General features: G+C 51.8%; 7 protein-coding genes across 7 annotated transcripts; 2 read left to right on the forward strand and 5 right to left on the reverse strand.

Moving 5' to 3' along the window:
• Nucleotides 1–1,717: 1,717 nt before the first annotated feature.
• Nucleotides 1,718–6,106, reverse strand: SEPMUDRAFT_45971 (uncharacterized protein; the record flags this gene model as incomplete). Its single annotated transcript, XM_016908981.1, has 2 exons — nucleotides 1,718–4,720; nucleotides 4,784–6,106. 2 exons carry the CDS (start codon nucleotides 6,104–6,106, stop codon nucleotides 1,718–1,720), a joined length of 4,326 nt encoding a protein of 1,441 aa, XP_016760458.1.
• A 118-nt stretch (nucleotides 6,107–6,224) lies between these two features.
• SEPMUDRAFT_118269 (uncharacterized protein) lies at nucleotides 6,225–6,573 on the forward strand (the record flags this gene model as incomplete). The annotated part of the gene is made up of 2 exons (XM_016901411.1): nucleotides 6,225–6,296; nucleotides 6,373–6,573. The coding sequence occupies 2 exons, from the start codon at nucleotides 6,225–6,227 to the stop codon at nucleotides 6,571–6,573; spliced, it is 273 nt and encodes a 90-aa protein (XP_016760459.1).
• A 2,349-nt stretch (nucleotides 6,574–8,922) lies between these two features.
• On the reverse strand, nucleotides 8,923–10,385 carry SEPMUDRAFT_126594 (uncharacterized protein). The gene is made up of 2 exons (XM_016902085.1): nucleotides 9,118–10,385; nucleotides 8,923–9,011 (listed from the first exon to the last, which is right to left on the reverse strand). Exon 1 carries the CDS (start codon nucleotides 10,275–10,277, stop codon nucleotides 9,468–9,470), a length of 810 nt encoding a protein of 269 aa, XP_016760460.1. The 5' UTR covers nucleotides 10,278–10,385; the 3' UTR covers nucleotides 8,923–9,011; nucleotides 9,118–9,467.
• Nucleotides 10,386–11,555: 1,170 nt separating this feature from the next.
• On the reverse strand, nucleotides 11,556–13,688 carry SEPMUDRAFT_150024 (putative fatty acid elongase A). Its single transcript, XM_016905919.1, has 3 exons — nucleotides 13,337–13,688; nucleotides 12,731–13,280; nucleotides 11,556–12,642 (listed from the first exon to the last, which is right to left on the reverse strand). The coding sequence occupies exons 2-3, from the start codon at nucleotides 13,142–13,144 to the stop codon at nucleotides 12,007–12,009; spliced, it is 1,050 nt and encodes a 349-aa protein (XP_016760461.1). The 5' UTR covers nucleotides 13,145–13,280; nucleotides 13,337–13,688; the 3' UTR covers nucleotides 11,556–12,006.
• A 561-nt stretch (nucleotides 13,689–14,249) lies between these two features.
• SEPMUDRAFT_150027 (WD40 repeat-like protein) lies at nucleotides 14,250–17,378 on the reverse strand. The gene is made up of 3 exons (XM_016905920.1): nucleotides 14,861–17,378; nucleotides 14,633–14,780; nucleotides 14,250–14,561 (listed from the first exon to the last, which is right to left on the reverse strand). The coding sequence occupies exons 1-3, from the start codon at nucleotides 16,629–16,631 to the stop codon at nucleotides 14,465–14,467; spliced, it is 2,016 nt and encodes a 671-aa protein (XP_016760462.1). The 5' UTR covers nucleotides 16,632–17,378; the 3' UTR covers nucleotides 14,250–14,464.
• A 234-nt stretch (nucleotides 17,379–17,612) lies between these two features.
• Nucleotides 17,613–23,098, reverse strand: SEPMUDRAFT_126602 (uncharacterized protein). Its single transcript, XM_016902086.1, has 8 exons — nucleotides 22,231–23,098; nucleotides 22,000–22,174; nucleotides 21,913–21,932; nucleotides 21,519–21,848; nucleotides 21,140–21,469; nucleotides 20,731–21,064; nucleotides 20,322–20,635; nucleotides 17,613–20,165 (listed from the first exon to the last, which is right to left on the reverse strand). The coding sequence occupies exon 8, from the start codon at nucleotides 19,228–19,230 to the stop codon at nucleotides 18,106–18,108; it is 1,125 nt and encodes a 374-aa protein (XP_016760463.1). The 5' UTR covers nucleotides 19,231–20,165; nucleotides 20,322–20,635; nucleotides 20,731–21,064; nucleotides 21,140–21,469; nucleotides 21,519–21,848; nucleotides 21,913–21,932; nucleotides 22,000–22,174; nucleotides 22,231–23,098; the 3' UTR covers nucleotides 17,613–18,105.
• Nucleotides 17,615–23,105, forward strand: SEPMUDRAFT_68168 (Di-copper centre-containing protein; the record flags this gene model as incomplete). Its single annotated transcript, XM_016909811.1, has 9 exons — nucleotides 17,615–20,165; nucleotides 20,322–20,635; nucleotides 20,731–21,064; nucleotides 21,140–21,469; nucleotides 21,519–21,848; nucleotides 21,913–21,932; nucleotides 22,000–22,174; nucleotides 22,231–22,316; nucleotides 22,412–23,105. The coding sequence occupies exons 5-9, from the start codon at nucleotides 21,744–21,746 to the stop codon at nucleotides 23,103–23,105; spliced, it is 1,080 nt and encodes a 359-aa protein (XP_016760464.1). The 5' UTR covers nucleotides 17,615–20,165; nucleotides 20,322–20,635; nucleotides 20,731–21,064; nucleotides 21,140–21,469; nucleotides 21,519–21,743.
• Nucleotides 23,106–24,344: the final 1,239 nt, after the last annotated feature.

The raw sequence follows: 24,344 nt of genomic DNA on the forward strand, positions 1-24,344 counted from the left end.
GAGATCCTGCTCCGTCGCAGGGTAAAAGCGCACGGGCAAAGGCTCGGCTTCCGTGTCTGCAGTCGCCTTTGTTCCCACTTCAGAGACCAAGTCCCGGAAGTCGGCCGCTAAAGGCGAATCATTTGACGAGTCTGGGCGGGTGTGGTTCGAGAATAAGTTTCGCTGCTCCAGAAGATCAGTGACAAACGATTGTCTGAGCTCACGTACTGCGTGTACATGATTGTAGGTGCGTGGAAGCTGCATAGGCAGGATACCACGACATTGCAAGCTCAGCATCCATTCCAGGCCAGGTCCAGTGAAAGTAGACTGCGGCCGACCATGGGGCACTCTCATGCCGACTCGTTCAATGGAGGGTCCCATAGGCTTGTCCAAGGAAGCATTGAGGAGGTCTTCAAATGCGGCTCGCCACTTGGCACCATGCTCGCCCAGCTGGGGATGCGCTTCCAGTCGTATGGGTGAGTAGCAACTTCGCTTGAACCAGTTGACGGAGAGCCAGTGTGGATGAAAGGATGTGATCCCACTGAGTATGTCCACGTCAAGCACGTTCGTCTCGGGATCACGATACAAGGCCTCGACCATCTCTGTGGGGACATCCGAGTTGCGCATCTGAGCCATTTCGAGTAGCTCAGCTGCCGCATCGATCGCTTCTTCTTTCTCTTGTGCACTTCTTCTCGAATTCTGCAGCTGGATGTGATCGGGCGAGTCGGTGCTCCCCGTCCATCGTTGTGAAATGTCTTGCTCTTCGGCCCGTTGCTGATCCTGTGCTCGCTGCATCCTCGACTTCACGTCCAGCTCGGCGGAGTGGGAGGGACGAGGGTGGAGGGCGGTGGTGATGGAGGATATGCCGTTATCGATGATTTTCTTAAAGGCAGAGAAGGGGCCAGCACTACTACCAGCAGCAGTGTTGAAATCCCGCTCGAGTCGTGTGGTTTCGGTGCGTAAGTCGTGGAACAAGCGATCGTGCTCCGCCTTGAGAGTCTGCAATAGTTTGTCATTCCAGAGGCTGGAGTCGTCGTCGTCGTTGGCGCCCATGGTGGATGAGAGTGGGGATATCTCGTATGTGCTGATTGATGGATGGACGAGAGGTGAGTTGGTGGGAGTAGAGAGTACAACTGCGGGCGCTTAAGATAGCGATAGCTCTCCGTACGCTAGGAACCATCTGCGGCTCGTGCTCTAGCATCCTCTATCGCATACCGGGCACGACTATACAGCCATCAACAACCGCTCTCCGGCCGTCCCTCTACAGACTACTGTACAAGGGTGATGACACTATTCTAGAGAAACTACTCAAGAGGATGCAAACGGACACAAGTGAAATTCGGAAATGGAAAATCATGCGGTTTGGGAAGCAAGATGGAACATAAGGTATCACCTAGTATGGTACAGGTAGGTATACATGTAAAAGCTTGGGAACAAATTCGAGTTGTTCATCTTCATCTTCTGATTCAAAGTTCTTCTTCTTCTTCTTCTTCTAGCTGCCGTCTGAAAAAGAATAAAAATCGCAGCGCATTGGCACAGCTTCGAATGCAAATTCGAGCGTGCTGGGGGTATCATCTACCTGTACATATTATTGTTTCGTCAAAAACGAGAATTTCTTCAGCTTGTTCCCGCCAACGCCTTGCTGTACGCAGAATTTCAATCATCATCATCATCGTCGTCGTCGTCGTCGTCATCATCATCATAATTATCATCATCAGCATCATCATCATCGTCATCCTCAAAAGCTATCCATCTCTTCTCGTTGTCGCAGATATTCCTTTGCCAGCAAATCGCCGCCTTTGCTGCTCAAGCTCATCCAGTGATGGGCTACACACATGGTCGCCGGGTCCATGCGGTGCGGATCTTGATTCTTCTTCCACTTGCCTTCCATTTCGTCCTTGAACACGTCCTTGGGTCGGGCAAAGGGCGCAATCACTCGATCCAACAGCTCGGGATGGGTCAGGTACAACGTCGCAAGCTCCCGTTGGGCGACAATGTCGCCTTCCTTGGCCGTGATCTGCAACAGATGTGCAGCATCAGCCATGCTATAGCGAGAGATGTCTGCGGCAGGTGGACTCGGTGCCGGGAAGATGGCCGAGTCTCGCTCCTGCTGCGCAGTAGAGGGACTTCGTCCATGACCACGATTGTTCGAGTGGTATGCAATGATGCTATCTGCAGTCTCGACCATGATCTCTCGGACTTCAGCCTTGAGACTGGTGAGCGCGAGTGCTGCATGCGTGAATGCTTTGCCCTGAGGGGTATCACACAGCACGGACGCAGGTAATAGCGAGGCGATGCACTGCAGGTCTCGAAAGATCGTGCGAGGTCGCAGGGAGCTTCGAGCAAAGAGGCTGCGAAAGCCAGCAATGCTCACTCCCGTCGCATCATCGGTGCCAGTGGTGTTGAGGGTCAAACGATTCGCGTCTCGGGCGGTGCGCATCGATGATGTGGATGGCGAGGCCCAGCGTTGCTGCTGCTGCTGCTCCGCCATGTAGGGTACCACCAGACGGTCAATATCATACAGACATGCCAGTTTGGTGGTGGGGTTGCTGTGAGCGGTAAACTTCTGCATCAAGCGCTCAAAAGCGTGATCAAAATCGAATCGCATCATGAAGGAGGGCCTCGCAGGCATGTCAGTAGTGACGGTAGGAGTGTGCGAACCTGCGCTGGACTGCCACGAGTGCACACTGCGCAAGTGTCGTTCAGCGAGCTCCAAGCCCAGGCCCGTCCAGAACGCTTGATCAGTCTCACTACCATCGCTGAAGAGAGTCGAAGTCAGATCACTGAGGATCAGACTCGTCACACGCTGACGCAGTCGTTCGAGAGCCCGTGAGTCTGCAGAGAGGCGGTTGGTCACGTCTTTGAGCGGTGTCATGTCAAGAGCGGACTGCGTGTGAGAAGAGATGACGCTCGTGGCACTGGAAGGCGAGTCCACCTCGGACATGGCCGGCGACCAGAAAGGCGCGGACGATCGATTAGTCAGAGTCGGACTACGCGCATCCAGGTAGTCCCTCGAGCTGGAGTTTGAAAGTGTATGGGAGGTCGTCGAGAGGCTATCGTTGCTGCGCAGCTGAGAACTCAACGATAGGTAGTCCGACTGGAGTGAACTTCCATAGAGACCCGGCAGAAAGGCGGCTTTGCGAGGACCGACATCTCTCGTCGTCCGAAAGGAGTGGTCTGCAGCGAACAGCACGTTCGACCAGAGCATCGCGTTCTCGACATGCGAGCTGCTACTCACTACGTCGACACACTTTCGTACTTCCAGGTACAGCCGGTGCAGACGCTCCTCGCCTTTACAGAGATTGTCAATATTCTCGCGCTGCATCCACTGCATCGTGGCCTTGGACTGTTCGTCGCTGAGCTTATTGGGACCGCCGTGGTCCAATCTGGCGCTCAGCAGCTCCAATATCTGTGCTTCGGATTTGAGGTGAAGGCTGGCATGGGACACTCGGGTCGAGTTCCAGTGTCTCAGTGGCGGAGGACTTCTCTGCTTCGGTACTGCTCGGGCAGACTTTCCCATGATACGCAGGGCACTCGCCACCAATCGCACTTCCTCGTAGACTGCAGAAGTGCGAACATCGGATATGTACCACATCTTGTCTCGAAGCGCTTCATTTTCCTTTGAGATTGTCTTCAGAGATGCCAGGTGCAGAGCAGAGCGGGGTTGCAACGCTGCAGACCACTGCAGACTCAGCGACTCCAGTGCGGCGACCTCGTCCACGGAGAGGCGTGCATCGGCCTGGAGCACGCGGAGAATGCGTGCCAGTGCAGCCGTTCCTTGGGGAGGCAGAATCGCGGCGTGGGCGTCTTGCATTTGCTGGAACCAGCGCTGTGCACTCACAAAATCCGAGCGTGCCTGACAGTCGTGGATCGCGCTTCCGAACAAACGTTGCAACTGACACCAGGCTGATGGGGGAGCCGTGGAGTCCTGGCCCAGGTGTTGCCATGATGGAGGTGGTCCGTATCTGCGAAGCACGGCCTCGAGGGACTGTGCCACCGCAAGATGGGCCTCGTCCATTCTCTCGCGTGGGCTGTTGGGGGAAGAGTGGCAGCGCCGAATGTGTCGGAGATGAGAATATCGTTGGCGCATGGTACATAGTGATTTGTGCTCAGATTCTACAGCAACGACACCCCAGAGCTCCGTGGTGCTACTGGTGCGCGTGGAAATATCTTCCAGGTCGCGATATGCGTCGAGAATATGACCATCGTGCATGCCGTCCTCTCTGCTGGAGTCTGGTACCATACCTTCGCCGCCACAGCCATGGAAGAGCTCGCGGTGATATGGCGAGGACCCAGGCAGATCGTTCGCCCACTGATCCGGTGACTTGGACGCATTGCTAAACAGAGAGAATCCGGACACAGACGAAGCCGACGATTGCAGGCCGGATTTGAAGGCATCGGAATCCGAAGATATCGAAGACGGACGTCTGTGCGGATACAGGGCGGCGAGAATGGTGGTGACATCCTTCAACGAGACCACCAGAAATGGAGTGGAAGGTAGGATCGTGCCCGTACTACAGTCCACAGGAGAAGCAGCAGCAGCAGCAGCAGCAGCAGCGGGTCCGGTGAGGCGTGTCATGATGGCATTGACGCGCTGGACCGTCTCGGGCACGAGCACGTTGCCATGTTTCCAATCGTAGGCGACATCAAAGACGGCCTTTTGTGCTCGGACGGCAATCTCGCGAAGGATGCGTTGTCGGGAGACATCCGACATGTAGTGGTCAGTCATCAACGTGTAGGCCTAATACCGCTCATATCAGCAGGTAACTCAGGATATGACAAAGCACGGAAAGAGAGTCGTTACCTCGGGGAGGTTGACGAGATGGCTGGTAAAGGAAGAGAAGAGCCATCTCGTCAAGATGAAGGAGGGAAGTGCACGCTGGTAGGGAGTGGAAGTGCGCAATTTGTCATAGATGGCATGACAGAGCGAGAGAGCTCCGGGTGGAATGGCACTGGGGGCAGTCCGATCACCAAAGAGCTCCAGCAACGACTCCGTAGCGCCGGCGTAGAAGGCCTCCACCTGCGCTTCATCCCGGAGGGAGACACCGGACCGGGATTCGACACGAGCACGAAAGGTCTGCTTGGTAGGCTGATCAAGAAGGAGAAAGGCGCCGCGCTGTAAGGTGTCGAGCATCCAAATCTCAATCCGGTCCTTTCCTGGCCATGGAAGGAGAGTCGACCAAATGTCCAGCAGTGCTGGGATGAGCTTCTCACTCCCGGATTTCTGCTCGGATATTAGTCGAGCGCAGACGGTAGCCCAGACGTCGGTGGTGCGCCGGCGCTCAGAGTCATCCGTCAGGAGGCATGCGCTCGGTGCATACACCAATGCCTCCAGTGGACTGCCATAGGAGTGTCCGGTCAGCACATCCACTACGGTATCCACGGTGAATCCCAAGGGGCGGGAGCTGCGGGAATTCCGCGAGGGAGCAGCGAAGATGGACTCGCTGGACTTGGTCATGATGCGTTCCGGGAGCAAGGCATTCAGCTCCCGTGATGTGAGCGACAAGACACGTTCGGCGATAAAGTGGCCATCATATCGGAGCTTGGTCAGCACATCCAATACCGTCAGCCTGGCAGGAGCGGCAAGCTCATCCAGGAATGAGGTCGCAGGATGATGGGTGGACGAGGGAGATGTAGAGGGAGAGGAAGAGGAAGAGGCAGCAGCGGGCGGGCCACGTGAGTCCACATCCTGCACGGCTGGGGAGGGAATTTTGGAGGCATCCTCACGGGCGTCCTGGAAGGCATGTAATAATACGGCAAAGCTGGATTTGTCCTCGGAGCGGATGCACTCTGCCAGCGTGTGCTGCACGGAACGAGCAGTTAGACGCAGTCGCGCAGCTTTGGCCGCGGCTATGTGCAGTTTTTGCAAATGGTCCTGGGCAGATGCGCAGCATCGCTTATGGTATTTCTGCAGGCGCAGAAGGTGAGTGATCTGGGACAAGCAGACGGCATCGGGGAGGTCATTATGATGTGTTGGGGGAGCAGCAGCAGCAGCAGTAGCTGTAGTAGTAGCTGTAGTAGTAGCTGTAGTAGCAGTAGCAGCAGCAGCAGCAGCAGTAATAGCAGCAGTAGCAGCATCAGCAGGTGGCCTCGCTAGCGAGTCTCGTGGATGCTGGGGCCGATGCATTGTCGGAGAGCGAGGGCGTCCAGAAGAGAGGTGTTGGAGGGTTATCTGACCTGGTTGGGGGTGTAAGTTGGGCTCCATCCGCAGACATGGCGCTTGTGTGGCCATAGAGGTGGACGAGATGGACGAGGCAGATGGTGAGAAGGTGGAGGCGGAGGAGGAGGATGAGCAGGAGGAGGGTCGAGGAGGACAGGTTGGGGGAAGGGGAGCAGAGGCAGGTCTTGGCGGTAGGTTGGGCATGAAGTTGATCAGAGAGCCGTGCACGGCAGGAGAAGAGGTGGTCCGAGAGCGAGAGGACGGGAACGGGGACGGGGACGGGGACGGAGACGGGGACGAGGAAGAGGGCGACAGGGCTGCTGCTGCATGGCGATGGGAGGGAGAGCGAGAAAGGTGAGGATGAGGATGAGAATGAGAATGAGAATGAGGGCGTCGGCGTGACACAGGCTCAGAGGCTGCAGGAGGCAACATGAGTTAGCGCTGCCGTTGACAGTACAGCAGCAGCAGTTGGCAGCAGTGGCAGCAGTCAGGTCAGGTTAGGTAAGGTCAGGTAGAAGGGAGGTAAGTCGGTTGATGTGCTGGCAGTTTCTGCTCTGTTCTGCTTTCAGCTCCCGTCTGCCTCAGCTCTCTCGAGCACCTCCTACCTCCTACGCTGCCACCTCAGTGGAGCAGGAGATTGGTGGCAAGTGGTAGTGGTGGGGAACACGGCAAGTCTGTCTGTGCATTGTGATTGGCCTGTACCCGGGACCTGACCAGACCTGACCAGACCTGACCTGACCCGCCGAACGAACAACGAACGAACGTACATGGGAATGGCAACAGATTCTGTTCCGCCGCCTCGTGTGGCTGTGGCGGTGGCGTGGGCTCCGTCGCAGACATGGTCATGCTCTCAGATGGGGCGGCGCAGTCGTGTCTGTCTGAGGCGAGGAGGACGGGAGGCTCCCAGCTACCTGTAGAGGTCGTCGACGTTTTCATGCCATGGCGTCGTAGGTACCTAGGTAGTCATGCATCCAGATCCATTATATGATAATAAAAATAATAATAAAACAATAAAAAGAATTGAAGAAAAAAAGAAGAGTGGACAATGGTGTCGACTGTCGAGAGAGGGCTGACGACTGACTGGGCCTGGGCCGAACTCGAATTTAGGTCGGCAGGGAAGGGGAAGGGGAAGGGATGGGATGGGATAGGATAGGATGGTTCCGCCGAGAGCTTACTACCGGACTAGGCACGGTATGAGCTGGCAGCGGCACGTCGGGAGGATGAGAGCAGTAGTCCCGTGCACAGGGTATTGTCGAAGAAGGGGGAAAAGATGAGGAAGAAGAATGCGACGACGAGATGAGTGGATGAGAATGAAAAGCAGATGTAGAGAGGACTGGACTGGACTGGACTGGACTGGACTGGACTACCTCTACAGGAACTGCACTCCCAGGACAACGACAACAACTTTCCTCTCCCTCGTTTGGTTGGTGGGTGAGATGGGTGGATGACATGAGTCGTGCGTGATCACATTGTACCTTGGCTATACATATCTACCTACACCCGCCTACATACCCGCCTACATACCTAAGGTACCTACCTGACCTAAGTACATGTAAAGTAGTCGTGTGACGCCGATGATGATGATGATGATGATGATGACAATGACAATGAACAACACCTAAGCTACATACAGGTAATGTAGAGTAAGCAAACGACGTGGCGACTGACCTGCACTAGGAAGTAGAGGTAGGAGGTAGGTATCAACTTGACTGGGCGAAACGAAGCGATGCAATGCGAGGCCAGGCGAGGCGAGGCGAGGCGAGACGACAACGCGACCGTGCAGTGCAGACCGTGCAGTGCAGACCGTGCAGTGCAGTGCAGTGCAGTACAGTGCAGTATGCAGCGGCTGATGCGTTTGCATCTTTTTTTTTCCGCTTGCCTTTCTTCCCGCCGCGTGTTCCCTGTTCCCAGCCACTCACAGAGTCCAACAGACCAGACACGCATACATGCATAAGGTGATATTGCATGTACCGTACTTAGGTACCGTGTGCATGTGTATGTGTGTGTGTGTGTGGGCATATATATGCATACTGCATAAGGCGTGATGCATGATGCAGAAGGTGTGCATAAGTGCGTGGTATGGATATACAGCCTCTTATCTGTTTGTTTATTGGTAGGTATATATACATGTAAGAGAGAGAGTCTCTAGAAGGTAGATAGATAAATCAGTATACAATAGAACAAATACACCCACCTACCTACATCTAAGGTCACCTACCTAATATTTCGATTTTCCTATCGAAGTCTTCTAGAATATATCTACCTTACCTGAGTATACCTACCTACCTTACCTGGATGTATCCTTATTAGGTACACTCCAATTCATCTTCTCTATACCTTCCTCCCTTCCTCCCTTCCCCCTTTCCTCCCTTCTAACAGAGAAAGTAACAGAGAATTCGAATAAGAATTCAAAAGAGAAAGAAAAAGAAACAAGACAAATCAGCCCTGAATCTGGTTGTCCCCCAAAAAAAAGACAAAAAAGACACGTCAGCACCTCCTAGGTTCATGGATTATATACAAAAAAAAGGTAGAAAAGTAAAAGTAAAATCTCAAAGGCAAAAGATAAAAGGCAAAAGACTGAAAAGGGTAAAAAGTGTGGCCTTGAGGCCTGGGTTACATATGTAGGTACCTATGTATGTATGTATGTACACAACACATATGTACACAACACAACACAACACAACACAACACAACACAACACAACACAACACAACACAATACGGGGCCGTCGGCGGATATGTAGGAGGTATGTATGTATGTAGGAGGTAAGGTAACTGTAGGTAGGAGGTAGTATATGTTGGATTGTTGTGTTGACTACATATCTTGTCGGACTCTCTGTTTTGGACTATCTGTCTGTTTGTCTGGAGCTGGGAGACCACATTGTAGATGTACCTACTCCTCTCTCTCTCTCTCTCTCTCTCTCTCTTGAGAGAAGGAAAGAAGAAAGAAGAAGAAGTGAAGATGATAAGAAACACTAGCATCTCATCTCATCTCGTTTCATCTCTACTCTAGATTTCCATTATCCTCGCTGCAATTCCATACGACGACAAGTTTCCTTCCATCGCCGTCATCGTCTGACGCGAGTCCTGTTCCGTTGCGTTCTGTTTTCCTTTTTTGCCTTTTCTTTCTGTTGCCGCTAGAAAGAAAAGATTCCCATCCCATTCTCCCTCCTTGAGCTCCAAGAACCAGAAAAAAGAAAAAAAGAGAAAAAAAAAAAAAACCCGACAAAAACGCCAAATCATTCCATCCCATCCTTTTCCTCATAATAGTATTCGTCAAAAGAAAAAGGAAAAAAAAGGAAAAAAAAAAAGAAACTTCCCTGCCCCATTCAAGCAGTAATCATCTGCTGTTGCTGCAACTCCCCTCCCTGCCCAGCACCACCACAAACCCCATTCCCATTCCCATTCTCCCCAAGATTCCCCCCCTGATTCCCACTCCCTCCACTCCCCCCAACAGCCTGCAAATACTGCAAAATACTACAATCATTACACTGAATCAACTTCTGCAAATCCACCACCTGCTGCTGCAAATTCCTCACATTCTCCTCCGCCACATCCCTCTCGCTCTCCAATTCCTTAATATACGTCGCCGCAGTCGCAATAATCATCGCTTTGGAAGGTAAGCGTGGCGGGAGAGCTGCGTCTTCCACGTCGATTGTCGCACCTCCTCCACCGGAAGAAGATGAAGATGAAGAACAGAGGTAGGCGTTTTTGAGAGAGGGAAGAGTCAAGCGGAGAGTTTCGATTTGCGTGTTCAGGTTGTCGCGGTAGCGGCGTTCGATGATGGTGTGCGGGATGCGGCGGTGGGGACGCATGGGGCGTTGAGGGGTGAGGGGGAGGGTTGTTGTTGTTGATGTTGTTGTGTTGGATGATGTGTTATTGTTGTTGTTATTGGAGGAGGATATCATCGACGAAGAGCGTTTATGATGACCACAATGCTCCGAGCTACTTTCCGAGTCACTGCTCACAGCCGTAGAAGCTACGCCCGAAGACTTGGAAAAGCGCATATGAGAGTCGCTGGGCGTGCGTGGGAGGACGGGACAGACGACATTGCCGCCTTTGCATTCGTCGGGAACGTTGCCGCCGAGGCATTGGAGAGAGGGGAAACAATTCACGAGGTCGATGGATGGTGACTCCATGATTGTATGTATATGTGTATGTGTATGTGAGTGTGAGTGTGTGAGAGAGCAAGAGAAGAGGGATGAAAATCAAATAAATCTTCTGATATATGGTACGGTCGATCTCTCCAGACACTTTTTTCCCACCTACCGTAGCGAAAGGATCAGAATATATGTACTTATCACCGTATCACAAAGCCCCGGGTCCGACCGTCCCTCTCTCTTCCGGCATGATTTTTGATTAACAAGGCGTCATCTTGGCACATGGAACCTAAGTAGGTAAATGTGGTGTGATATGGTGGCGTGATGTTCCTCTCCCAAAACTATCCGCGCCTCGGCTTTCTTCCCGCGAAACTCTCCCCTACCTCCTAGTGGAGACGCCTATATCGCTCTTCGTGCCGCGACCGCGATATGAATGGGGGAAATCCTGCTTTCCGATATATGCGATACACACTGTATATAGGAGGTTACTTACTTACCTGGAACCGGTGCATAGGTACCTACGAATGAATTACCGGTGCATAGGTAGTAATAATCTTAGCCTACCGTACCGCCTACTTCTCTCCTACTTGCCTTATACCGACCCTCTGGTTTCTGGTCTGGTCATCTCTTCCACTTTCTATTAATAATAATCATCTTGATCGTACCTCCTCCTCTCTCTCTCAATTTCTCTTAACCGCGTCTACGACAATCCAATCGCTACGTCGAGAACTTTTTCTCGTGTTCGATCGAGTCTTCCGCTCGTACTGTAGCCTTACTCTATATACATCGACATCCGTATCGTATATACCTACCTTATAGTTAGACGATACCTACCTAGTACTAGTAGTAGATCCATTACCGTCTCTCTCTCTCTCTCTCTCTCTCTCTCTCTCTCTCTCTCTCTCTCTCTTGGAACTTAGGTCGGCCTCGTCATATTATCTGCTCTTACCGCTAGGCATATAGAATAGGCCATGTCGATGTCTACCTATATACCTTCTATACCTTATACATCTATCCAATTCTCCTATCGTTCTGATACCTATATCTGCTAATATATACTTCTATGAAAATCTCGATTATTACCTTACGTCTCGTGTCTCTCTCTCTTCTTTCTCTTCTTTCTACCTTACCTACTAAGATACCTATAGGTAGGAGAGGAATTTTGTGCAAGTCGTGTTTTCCTAGGAGGTAGGTATGTAAGGTACCTAAGCTAAGGTAGGTATATAAAAGGTCGGCGTCGATCCGATGTGGTCTCAATACCTACAGTAGGTACATGTAGGTTTTCAAGGCTGGACTACCTCTAGGTGTAAAAAAAAGATTATGTCTTTGATTTTTTATACGTATCTACTACTGTGCATCTCTGCATACATTTACCTGTAATACATGAGGCATCAAGGATTCGTATCGTACAGTTTGAGGGCTTCTTTTTTTTTCATCTCTGTCTCTCTCTCCCTCTCTCTCTCTCCGTCTGCCTCTCCGCCTCTCTATCCCATTCTTTTTCCTCTCTCTTCCTCTCTTTTTCCTCTCCCTCTCCACTGCTCTGTACAATCATGCCCGACGTGCTTTTGCGATGCGCCACATTTCTCCCAAAAATCCTTCATACGCCAGTTGTGCAAGCACCGCCCTAGGAATCTACACGAAATTCTTGAGACCAGCCACCTGGACTGCCACTTCTCGCGCTCGTCTTCTTCACCATCCGTCTGAACCAGACCCATGGCCAGTCCCCTGGAGTTGCCCGCTCCTCCGCATCGTCCCAAACGGCGGCCTCCTACGCCTTTCGTGAGCGAGTGACTCGCGCATTGGGAGATGCAGCAGTGTCTTTGCCGGTCGAGTATCCATTCATGTTCTGCGCACTGCCGCTCATCCTTCTCCTCACTTGGTTGATGTCGGGAATCTGCTCATCCTTCATCTCCACGAGAGCGCTCGTCGCGCGGGCTCTACCCTTCTTGATCGGCTTCTTGTAGGTGGAAATGTAGAATCCAATGAAGAGGACGAGGTACGAGCTGAGAATGCCCATGCCAGCGAATGCGGCAAACTCCTCACCCGCGCACATGCCCGCGGTGGGAAGCCATGGGAAGTATCTCGCACTAAAGTACGTGTATGAGGCAAAGTAGACGAAGCCGAGATCAATCACGAACTGGATGATTTGCAGCATCGTGATGTACTTTTTCCACCAGATCTTGATGCCGCGCGCCGACTGGAAGTAGTACCAGTACATGACGACGTGTACCATGAGGTTCAGCGTAATGGGGACCCACGACACCGCGGTGTGGCCGAGGAGTTGGGTGTAGCAGAGGAGAGCGGTGGCGCCGTGGTGGTAGGTATGGAGGAAGGTGAGCGGCTTCTTCTTGAGGAAGAGGAAGCAGGTGTCGATCAACTCGAGGTACTTGGTCAGGTAGTTGAGCTGGTTTCCTCTCTCTATCATTAGCAGATGTACCAGGGCGTTTTTTGGTTGACAGAGGGCAGAGGGCATGCTCAAGCGGTCCACTTACGTAGTATAGGACGACCAATGGCTGGGTCCAGCCTCCATTGTAATGGCAGATGGCGTAAAAGACACCATTGCGGGTGATGGTGGGAATCAACTGCTCGAGGAAGAGCAATAACAGGGTGCCACTGATGGCGGTCAAATAGAAGTTGTGAATCTTGAAGAACAGGCTCAGCTTGAAGGGTTGGCGATCCTTCATCAACTCGCGGCCACCAAATATGATGATGTAGTAGGAGATGAGCGAGATGGCCGTTTCGGCCATGCTAGCCATGGGCGTCTTGCCCGGAATGAAGCGGAACTCCTCGGGGGTGTATCCCTTGACGGCGGTGAAAGCCTTTGCGAAAATGGGCCATAAGGCGACGCCAAAGGGTCGGTCGAGGGTGGGCATGCCCACCTCGAGCCAGTCTGGAGAAGAAGCCATGGCGATGCGATCGATGGATTGGTTGGGAGACGGGCGGCCACCAGAGTTGGGTTTGGAGACAGGTGGTGGGAGAGAGGATTTGGGAAAGATGGATGCGGGAGAAGGGGGCGCGCGCGCCGGCACGTCAACCTGAGTTCTAGTGGAGGTCAGGTAAGGTCAGGTCAGGTCAGGTAGGTAGAAGTTCGAACGAACGAAAGATGATGGCAACAGTCGTCGGGAGGCCCGCGTGTCCACACGTCCACTCCGTCAAGCACCGACCCAGTCGTACCTCGATAAAGTGAAGAGAGTGGAGGTCGTGAGAGTCGGCCAATCCCGACCGACGCGTTGGTTGGTTGGTGTTGTCTACCTCACTTCTACCACTGTAACCACACACAGTCCACACTACCTTTTTTCCCTTTTTTTTCCTTCCCTTTCTTTCTTCCCTTTCCCCACTGAGATGGAGCGACCAGGATTTCCCAAGGAGGAGAGTCAGGTAGTAGCGACGAGGGCCGTTGCAGGGCTAGGCTGGGAAGAAGGAGGGCAAAGAAAGACAACTTTAGAGAGAGAGAGAGAGAGAATGGGAAGTGAATGTTAGGTATAATAAGGTAACAACCTGGAAAAGTGAAGACTGGAAGACAAGAATACATGTACCTACTACCGTAATGATTCTTTCTGTCTATGTCAGGTACAGGTATACTTATTACCAACTTGGCAGCGGAAATTGATCATTCACGCCTGCCTCTGGTCGTGTTCTCTGCCGGTCCAATCAACAACGCGTGCACGCCAAGCCCAATGTCGTTGGCCGCCCCAGATGGCTCGACTGAGTCTAGTCTCTCCTGCGCTAGGAGGTGCTATGGATGCTAGCACCAAAGAAGAAATCTCGGTCAATGCGAGAACGACACGCTCCCGACTGTCACATGAAAACTTCCATCTCTCTCTTTTCCCCTTTTACCTTCTCCCTACTCCCTACCTCCTACCTACCTACCTACGTCTCTCTGTCCATCATGTCTCCCCCGAAAGTGACAAGTAAAGACTCAAGTGAAGACGGCAGCAAAAGTCTACTGTTACCTACAGCTGTCTTCATATGCCTACCATCAATGTAGGAGCAATATGCTCACTGTCTGTCCTCTTCTACGCAAGGTAGGTACCTACATGTACGCATTCATTGAACATGAATGACATGTATGCTCTCGACACCCAATGTCAACGGGTGTTTTGTTTATTCAGATCCAATGCTACTACATCTACACACCCCTCCTCCACCCAAACGCCAACGCTACATGCGCATTTACCACCATATCAGTGATATCACATGCTCCATATTGAGCGGGGCTCGCTTGTCTAGTAATACTGTCCAAGTCCTCCACTCAATGCCCGAACTGCTCCACATGGTGCGTCCAGAGACTCGCTTCGTCGTCGTGCACTTGCAGATGACCATCTGGACATGTCAGCAAGAGAGCAACACAAAAAGAAAAAGGCTGCACACGTCCAAAGCAGAGCAAAACTTACATTCGCACTCGTCGATCATCGCCAGCGCTGGCAAAGATGCCGTGATTGGTAGGGTGCCATGCCACAGCATTCACTGTTCCAGGGTGATGTGCTTCGAGCGACGCAACGAGCGTGCCTGTCTGACGTCGCCAGATATACACCCGAGAGTCTGTATGCAGTCAGTACCCTATACGCATACCTAGTCGGAGAGAGTGCAACAAAAAAAAAGAAATAAAAACAAAAACTCACCCTCGCTGCCACTAATGACGAAATTCTCCCCGGCACCTCCAAAAGCACTACGGATGACGAATTCTCGTTGAACGGCACCTTCGTAGCGTTGCACCACCTCGCCCGTCTCAGAGTCAATGGCAAGCACTCTACCCTCGTTCATATTGACGAGCAAGAGGTCGCCGTCGGTAGAAAAGTTGATCGAAGTGAGTCGGTCTTCCATCTGCCACTCTGCAAGCTTGCGATATCGATCGGCTTGGCTCAAAGAGTAGAGCATGATGCGATTGTCTATGGTCGTGGCAACCATGCGGGTCCCCGTCGAGTCAACAGCACAGTCTGTGATTCTGAAGCTCGTCGGCTGATCACTCTTCATCGACGGGTCCCAAGGGGGATCGCGCCAGGAATGTATTTCAGGATTCCGTAATACTGAGCCGCTGCTGCTCGACCCAGCTGACCGAAGTGAGTACATCCCCAGAGGCCGCCTAGATCCTTGGGTCCCGACGACAAAGGATTGCGAGTCTGGCAGCCAAGCGGCCGTCGTGACGGGATAGTCAAAGTGGTCGGCGTGGCAGACCCGTTGACCATCTCGTACATTTACCACCACGAATTCGTTGTTCTTGCTGCACGATATGAGGTACTTGTCGTCGGGAGAGAATGCTACGTAGCAAATGCCTCTATTGTCGCTTGCACCACCGGCGCTGTTAGATGCACTCGCATGTGGACTGCGCTCATGCTCTCTGAATTCGTGGATAGGGCGCCATCGCACAGTGTCATACACGACCACCAATCCATCTTTGCCAGCCGTAGCCAGCATGCTTCCATCGTGACTAAACTCCACGAACCATACTTCATCTGCATGCGATCGTAACTCGAACTGGGTCTGGAGTGGAAAGTCTTCTTCGGAGCACTCGTGGTCTGTATATAGACTGGGCTGCGCAGCAGTATTGTGATATCTGCAGGCATGAATCTGATCTTCTTGGACAGACGAGAGAAGTGTGGCAAGTCGATGCTCCGGAATCATCACGGATGGTGAAATCGATTTTGATATTTCGGAAAGCAGATTGCTTCGACTTTCTCCTTGAACGCCATCCCAATCCGCCTTCTGATGAAATTCTTCCAAAGGGCACGTTACCAGGCTCGCAAGGAAGTGCCGTCTCCCGATGTCTGTCTTGAGTGGCGTCAGCTCACTCCTCAGGACGCTTAGTGCTGCGCTCAGATCTCGTGCTTCCAGCAATTCGAGATACTTTTGTTGCCGCAGGAGGAATTTGAGCCATGTGACGTTGGCACCTTCCGCAAGTGGAAGCCCTCTTCTTGATGAGCCATTCTGACTGGCAAAGGACAAACCCTCTGATTTCCGCCACGATGTGCTATGCCCGTTGCACAACGGCACTCCTCCCTCGGCGTCCGCAACGTCGACTCCGAGCAATAATGACTCGGCCTCCTCCCACTCCCCACTCAAGACTGCGCTCCTGAATGCAGCAACGCTCGGGATCTCCAGCTCATGCCCGCTCTCCTTCGAAAGCTGCTTTGCGGCATCCCTGTAGCCGAGATCACTCAGCGTCTGCAAGAGGATGCGCGTCACTTCTTCTCTGTCATGGCCGAAGAACGGCTCCGTGTTCTGCGGTACTGCCGCCACTGCGCCCTCCCCATGTCCATACCCATCATGCCCATTGGTGTGGTGGCCGTTTGTCTCGCTCTTGGAAGAGCCGTTGGTGTGCGGGGAAGAAGCGTTGTGGGAAGAGGCGTTGGTCGATGGCCGTTGCTGTGTTCGTTCAGCGGAATCCAGCCGCATAGTCCTGTTCTCGTCGATGCTACTGTGATCAGTGGGTCGTCGAGCTCGCTTCGTGGGGTGCCTGCCAGAAGCAGTGGCCCTTTCCGCGGGCGAACCAGACCGACTGGCCGTATCAGGCAGCGAAGAGCGACGTCTCCGCTTGCGGGATCGATCAGGGTCGTGCGGCGAAGTGATGACGTGGGCCGCTGGAACTTCAGTGGCCGGGGCGGTGGTGGCAGACAAAGTATCCTGGACTGGGGAGGGAGCAGTGGGGAGGGTTGGTGGTGGTGGTGGTGGTGGTGCCTCGAGCGAGGCGGAAAGGTCGCCTGGACGGGCGGTATGGAGGTGGGACTGCGCCGAGTGGTGGTGGTGCTGCTGCTGCCCCTCGTTCTCCAGCGCGAAGACTCGCACGTTGCGCGAACGTGCTATGCTCGGCGGTTCTGAAGGTGGCCTCACAGGGCCGAAGGCATAGGTAGGACTCTCAGAGCGCGGTGAGCGAGACGGCAGGGGCAGTAGTGGTAGTAGCTGGACAGACGACCCGAGAGCAAGAGGTGCCGGGGGATGTCCCTCGACTGGCGGAGAACGTCCACAGTAGCTACCCGGAGGTGCTCGCGGGGCGGGGCGATGGTAGAAGGGCGGTGAGGAAGGCGGAGGAAGACTGTCTGTAGTAGTGGTTGGATGTTGTGATGTTGTGGGAAGCCGAGGACAGTGGGAGCTTCAAAAGGCAAGCAAGCAAGCAAGCAGGTATAGTACATGTAGTGGCCAGTAGGTACAGTACATGTAGGTACAGGTAGTAGTCGGTCCTCAAGACTGACCGACAGCTTCGTGATCTCATCAGTCAGCCAGGAATCCGTGATCCGGGAGGTGCCGCCGCCATCTTATGCCTCCTTCCCGTCCTCTTCCACCACCTCTTCCACCCCCTCCGCCACCTCCCACCACTCCTCCTCCTCCTCCCCTCCTCCCATGCCCTCCTCCTTACCCGTCTTCGCTTCTGCTATTGTCTTGCTACCTGATTCTTACAGAACCGTCAGACAACAAAGCACCTTTGATTTTGATGCCAGAAACACATGCACAACCACCTACAACGAGTCACACTGCATCCTCACCACCAAGGCATCAACCACGACTTCATGGCGCCACACGTGAGTTCCGAGGAATGGGCGGGCACCTGATCTGCTCCACTTATCACCTCTCATCCCACACTTCGAGGTCCCTTGGCGGACCAGTCACATGGGAGGGGACAACGATAAGACTGAAGCGCTGATTCGACTGGACCTGCATACTATTTTGCTGCATTCATACGCCTGACTTATCTCCCGTCGCCATACTCATGCCTCTATCTGGCTGATACGCTCGTCCAAGTCTCGCGTACTCACAAGACGGAGTGCCCCAGTCTACCGAAAAGGCGACCGAGCGACTTTTCTACAATACACTACTGCAGTACATGTGGGATGCAATGCAAAGGCTCGTATGTGTCCCTTGTTTACCCCTAGAATCATCCAGAAGCCAGCTTCCTTGAGCGCACGCTGGACCATAGCCCTTTACTGCGCACTTCTGGCTGCAATTGCTCGTACAGATCAATCTCTCGTACTAGGCCACCCACACTCAGATCTGCTGTGCCCATTTTGACGTATCTGGTCTTCTTCACCACCTTCCAGATGACAAAGGCCATTGGAAATGCGGCTAGAAAGGTGTAGTCCAGAAAGAAGAAGGTCGTGCTCCAGCCGCCCACAATGAACAGGTCGTAGCCCAGGAGGAGCATCATGATCATGCAGCCCGTCATGGCAATGTGTGATGTGTACGGCTGGAACTTGCCGCGGTATGGCAATGTCCTGCGATCTACGCCCTGCTTGATCAATGCTGCATAGAAATGGCGGTATGTCAAAGCCACTGCAAAGTAATTCAACAGCTGTGCAGCCGTAATCAAATCTACAAGCCACGTCAAAACCTTTGCGCTGGACGCGCTCACCTGTAAGAAGGCCAGGCAGCAGATGGCGAGGATGGCAAACACCGAGAACACAGGTACGCCATTCTTGAGAGTCCGAGAGAAGAAGGCGGGTGCGTGACCAGCGAGTGCCATGCCGTCCAGAGTCCTCGTCGCAGCAAAGAAAATGCCGTTACCGGAACTGAGGACAGACGTCATGATCAAAGCGTTGACGAGGTGCGGTAATCCGGAAATCTTCAATCGGTTCATGGCAATGACATATGGACTTGCTGCCCCGGTACCGCTTCCAGCAACATCACCACTCAGCACGGCGCTCAAGGTTTCGTCGTTGTATGGAATGACGATGCCCATTGCCAGACTCGATGATACAAAGAAAAAGAGCATGCGCCAGACAAACGATCGATACGCTTTTCGAAGCACTCTGCGAGGACTGGCTGTCTCACCAGCAACCATGGCAATGTACTCTGGGCCACAAATCGTGAATGTGGCTTGCACGATGCAGGACAACACCCCCAGGAATCGCCCGGTGGATCCTGGAACCAGGTGCTCGACGAATGCGCCGGGTTCATTCCAAAACCGGAAGCCATAGCGATCATGTATTGGATTCCCGCCCAGCATGGTGACAAAGGTGAAGGACAGACAGATTCCGATCAGAAAGACCTTGAAGATGGCCATGTAGGACTCGGCAATCCCAAAGTACTTCACTGACACCGTGTTGAGGAGCCTGGGAAATGTCAGCGTCTGTTCTCCAGCACACACACTACACCTACCCGTAGATGACAATAATCACCACAATCACCGCCTCGACAGGAATTGCACTCGTCCAAAACCCCAGCAAGATATTAAACGCCACAATCTCAAATGGCACCAGCAGCGCCATATTCAGGAAAAAGTTCCAACTCATCGCAAAACTCAATGCCTCATCCACCCACACCCCACCCAACCGCACAAATGGCGAAGGGATGGGTGCATAGCAGACCATTTCCGCAAAGCATTCGTTCACACTCAGCATGACTCCTCCCCAGATCACGAAGCCCATGAAGAGACCTGCGGGCCCGCCTTTGGGAAGTGCGGAGCCCATTTGCACAAACAGCGAAGTTCCAATCGCGCCGCCAATGGCGAAGAGTTGCACTTCTTTGGACCCGAGCTTGCGATGGAGGTGGTGTGTGTTGCCCGAGAGAGATTCCGAGTCTCCGATTTCGATGTCGCTGCCGCCTCCGCCGTTGCTGCTGCTTTTGGTGACATCTGTCATGGGGAATTTGGATTCACCGCTGCTATTAGCGTTTTGCTTTCCTTCTCCGGGAATGGAGTCCATGATTCAATCTTTTTTCCCTCTTGATCGCAGGATTTTTTCGATGCGATGGAATGGAATCAATAAAATGTGTAGAGTGTCGAAAGGAAAGCTGTGGACGATCGATATAACCCCCCCGGGAGCTGGTTGGCCTTCCATCTTTTCAAATCTGCTCTACGACCCCGGTGAGAGATCGCAATAAACACGTGATTGTGTTGCCTGCAAAGTGGTGGACTTATCTCTCTCCATGGCCGGTCAGGCCTATCTCTCCTCTCCTGGCTCCTTGTAAAGTGGGGTGAGGGGGTCGCTTGGTAGCCAGGTATGATTGCGCCCCGTCCCCTCTCAGATTCTTGGTCGCGTCAGGCTTCGGATACCGATTCTACTTTACCCTATCCTTTCTTCCGACACATAAAGAGAGGTAGAATTGTGGACCAGTGAGATTGTCTTGTGTTGACCGAAGATATCATGATTCTAGGGCTCAAAACAAGATCGTCCATCATTGGTGAAAATCTCTTGGCGCCTTATCCTCTCGACCGCAACGCTGCCGTCTTTCTCTCTCGTGAGCGATGGAATGAAGAACGTTGAATGGCGCGTGAACCTTTTGCGGAGCAGTAGGCGCTATTATAGAACGACTTTGAACGCCTCCATGCTTTGGGTTGTACCGTGATAATCATCTGGCCCTAATGGAGACGACGGCGACGACGATGACTTGTCTGCGTGCGGCGATGTATGGACGATGATGAATAAGACGAGGTTTGCGAAGCAGAAATCGAGACTGGAAGATGTCTAGTGAGTATTCATGCCGAAACCAAGGCTGGTTGGATGGAGGGTTATGAAACGTCGTTGTGTTGGTGTTCACTAATCAGGCTGATTATATATTCTAGAGTGTTGATGGAATTCGATTTCCGAACGCCACACTGAGCTTGCTCCAAAGCCTAGATTCTTTTACGAAGGTGCCTCGTCGAAAGCTGGGATCATTTACCAGCTCCCCCATGTTTGTCTTATTCTTCGGAACTCGGCATTCCGGCAAGATTCCTTGTCGATCTTTGAGCTTTCATATCATGGATCGGATTTGTGAAACCACCTCCTCCTACAGGCAGCAGTAGGAGTTACCTCCTATCTCCACCAGCAAAAGGAAGCCTGCACCAGGAAGCAGCCTGCACTAGAAAGGCAGCCTGCACTAGAAATGTAGCCTGCACTAGCGGTAGCCTCCCTCGGGTCAGTCATCCAGCAGAATTGCATACCTCCATTGCCTTGGACACGAGAGTAGTAGTGACTGACATGACTGCTCAGGTACTCTTCCAGGGCGGAACTCACATGACACCAGAAGCGAGTCAAGAGATATAAGATACTTATTAAGCTTCGGTGAGCCTCAAGGCTTACCTCAGTAGCGCTTATAAGGTCGTTCACTCTTGCGGGGTCACTATTCTCTAGTGGGTCCTAGCGTGCTCCGGAGAGGAGATGGGACTGGGCTTTTTGCATCCAAGATGCGACAATTGCATTGGATCGAACGCATAAGCACGACCCACGAGTGGTAGCACCAACTACCAAGTAATGGATTTCCGAGAAGCATCGTCACAACAACCTTGACGCCATGCTCGCCCCGATTCTACGGTATAGACTGTATGACAAACAGTCTGCTGATACAATGCCGTTACTGACTTCTGGCTAGACAGTGACATCTTGCTAGGCACCCCAGCTCGGGCACTTCCCTATCATTCTAGTACAAACTACGTACCGCTCGAGGTCGCCGATTCATCATTATGGCCAGTATGTCAATCGAAGCCCTTCCCCGCCCTTTACACGCCTATCTCGATGCTTATAACGCGTCGAGACCCACTCCAGATTCCAAACGATCAGTTTGGTGTTGTACGACGTGCGGTCAATTCAAGCGACAATGTGGGCAGTTTTGTTTCAGGGGACCCTCCTAGCGCTATTGTCACTCAACGTTGCAGAAGCTGCAGTGATCACACAGCGTGGAACGTCCTCGACATGTACCAATGTACGTTGATCGTTGCAGTGCGGATGGGATTGTCTGAGACGCCGGCTGACATGCTTTGCTATAGCCACTCGTCAGGAAGGAATGGTAAGCAGAAGTTTACATCATTGTTGTTTTCGAAGACGATGGGATGAGACCTAACACAGAAGAGTAGGCGAAGTCTTTCAACAATTGAGAAAAAAGCGTACATCGATGCAGTATTGTGTCTGCAGCAGCATCCCGCTATCACCAAAGAACAGTTCAAGGACAACCCTTGGGTCCACCCTATCAATAGATACGATGACTTCCAAGCCGTCCACCATAATCAGACACTCTCTATACACTTTGTGGTGAGTTAAGTGCCACCCGACTCGCCTGCTCACTGAAATCTGACGTACACACACAGGGTCACTTCCTATTATGGCATCGCTACATGGTGTCCCAATATGAGCGCACGTTGAGGGAAGTATGCGGATATCCAGGGGCTCAGCCGTAAGTCGAACCCCGAACCCACTGGAAAGAAACCAGAAAAGTCGTCACACCATCCAAGATCGGGAGGCACTGAAAACACACACACCATCGCACAGATATTGGGACTATTCACGCGACGCCTCCCACACCGACAACTTCTCCATGGCAGGCTACCAAACCGACGTGTTTTCCCCCACCATCGGTTTCGGTGGCAATGGCGCCTACGTCGAAACAGGATCCACACCCGACCCCTACAATTTCACAGGAGAATTAAGTCGCACAGGAGGAGGATGTGTTCTCGACGGACCCTTCACTCTCCCTCATTTCTCCGTCAACGTCAACCGCACAGACGGACCCGGCGCTTGCTTGAAACGCGATTTCTCCCCTCGGATTTTCAACTATTTCACTTTACCCGAGAGAATCGAACTCATTCTCGCTCAACCCGACTATACCTCTTTCGACCGCGCCATCGAAGGTCTGCCGGATCCCAGGTATCCGAATATTCACACTGGAGGTCACTTTGCCGTCGGAGGATTGTTGGGCCAGGCAGGGAGTATCTATAATAGTCCTGGCGAACCTTTGTTTTATCTGCATCATACGAATTTGGATAGTATTTTGTGGCTGTGGCAGAAACAGGATCCTGAGAAGAGATTGCATGAAGTTGGGGGACCGGTGAAAATGTTGGATTATGGTGGTGTGAATGTTACGTTGGATTTTGAGGTGGATTTGGGCGTCATTGCGGGAAGTGTGAAGTTGGGAGATTTGTTGGATACGCAGGGTTCTGTGTTGTGTTATGTTTATGAGAGATGATGGGTAGTGGTGGTGGTAGTGGTGGTGGTTGGTGGTGGTGGTTTGTTGGAATTGTGACAAAGAATAGAAATGATGAATGGCTTTCGAGGGGAAAAGTTTTACGGCCTGATATGCGTACCTATGTTTATCTAAGGTAGTAGCTACCCCTGTGAGCTCCCATTGTCTTTTCTTTTCTTTTTTTCTTTTTCAATATCTTTTCTCACAAGTGCCTCCTCGTTTTGTCAAACTACCTCCTAGCCACTAGAAGTAGTACTTTACTTGAAACTTCCCTATCCAAACCTCTACCTTCGCAAGACCTTTTTTCTTATCGACCTCTCTATAGACTATTAGGCTCCTCGAAGAACCAAATCAAAATTTCCCCTTCCCTTCCAAACTATGCTATAATACTAAAAACAATTGTTTCTTACAATATTCGATAAAAGCAATCTACTAAGCCCCTAGGAAGAAAGAAAGATGATTTGTATAGATAAGAATTATACTAAGACAAGAACAAGAACAAGTATTTCTAGGTAGGTATCTAGTAATATTATTTCTATATATAAAACAAAAGGAAAACAAAAGGGGTTATTTGTATATACCTCGATAAAACAGAAGAGGTAGTTAAGACTACTTAGTATTAGGTAGGGATAATATTTTATTTTTATGTTATTTAACTAGGAGGATTGATAGGATGTTTGGAAGTTTAGAAGTTTAGAAGTTTAGATTTAGATTTAGAGGGAGGTTGGATAAGGAGGGGAGATAGGGGTATAGAGGTATAGAGGGATAGAGGAGTCGGGTCTAGGCGAGGCGAGGCGAGGCGAGGCGAGGCGAAGTTGAATTTGATAAGGGAAGTGCTACAAATTATTGTTGTTGGTTAATTGGTTGTTTTCTTGCCTCTCTCTCTTTAGAGGGCTGCTCGGTAGTTTTTTTTTCTTCTGCTTCTCTTTTACCTCTTTTAAAGTGAAATTTTGAAAAATGATCTAGCAAGACAAGACAAGCAAGACAAGGATAGTAATAGTAGCGGTAATAGGAGGAGGAGGGGTAGTTGGCGAGGCCTCTTCTCCGGAGAGAGAGAGACTTTTTGCGTTGTTTACTTACCTATTTTACTGAGGTGCATACTGTATAAGGTACAGATCGAAAAGAAAGGTATTGATATGTATGCACCATTTACCTATTCACCGTCAAGATCTGTACTAATAGGAGGAAGAAGAAGAAGAAGAAGAAGAAGAAGAAGAAGAAGAAGAAGAAGAAGAAGAAGAA

This window comes from Sphaerulina musiva (genome assembly GCF_000320565.1).
Source record: "Sphaerulina musiva SO2202 unplaced genomic scaffold SEPMUscaffold_6, whole genome shotgun sequence".
In the NCBI taxonomy this organism is placed as follows: domain Eukaryota; kingdom Fungi; phylum Ascomycota; class Dothideomycetes; order Mycosphaerellales; family Mycosphaerellaceae; genus Sphaerulina; species Sphaerulina musiva.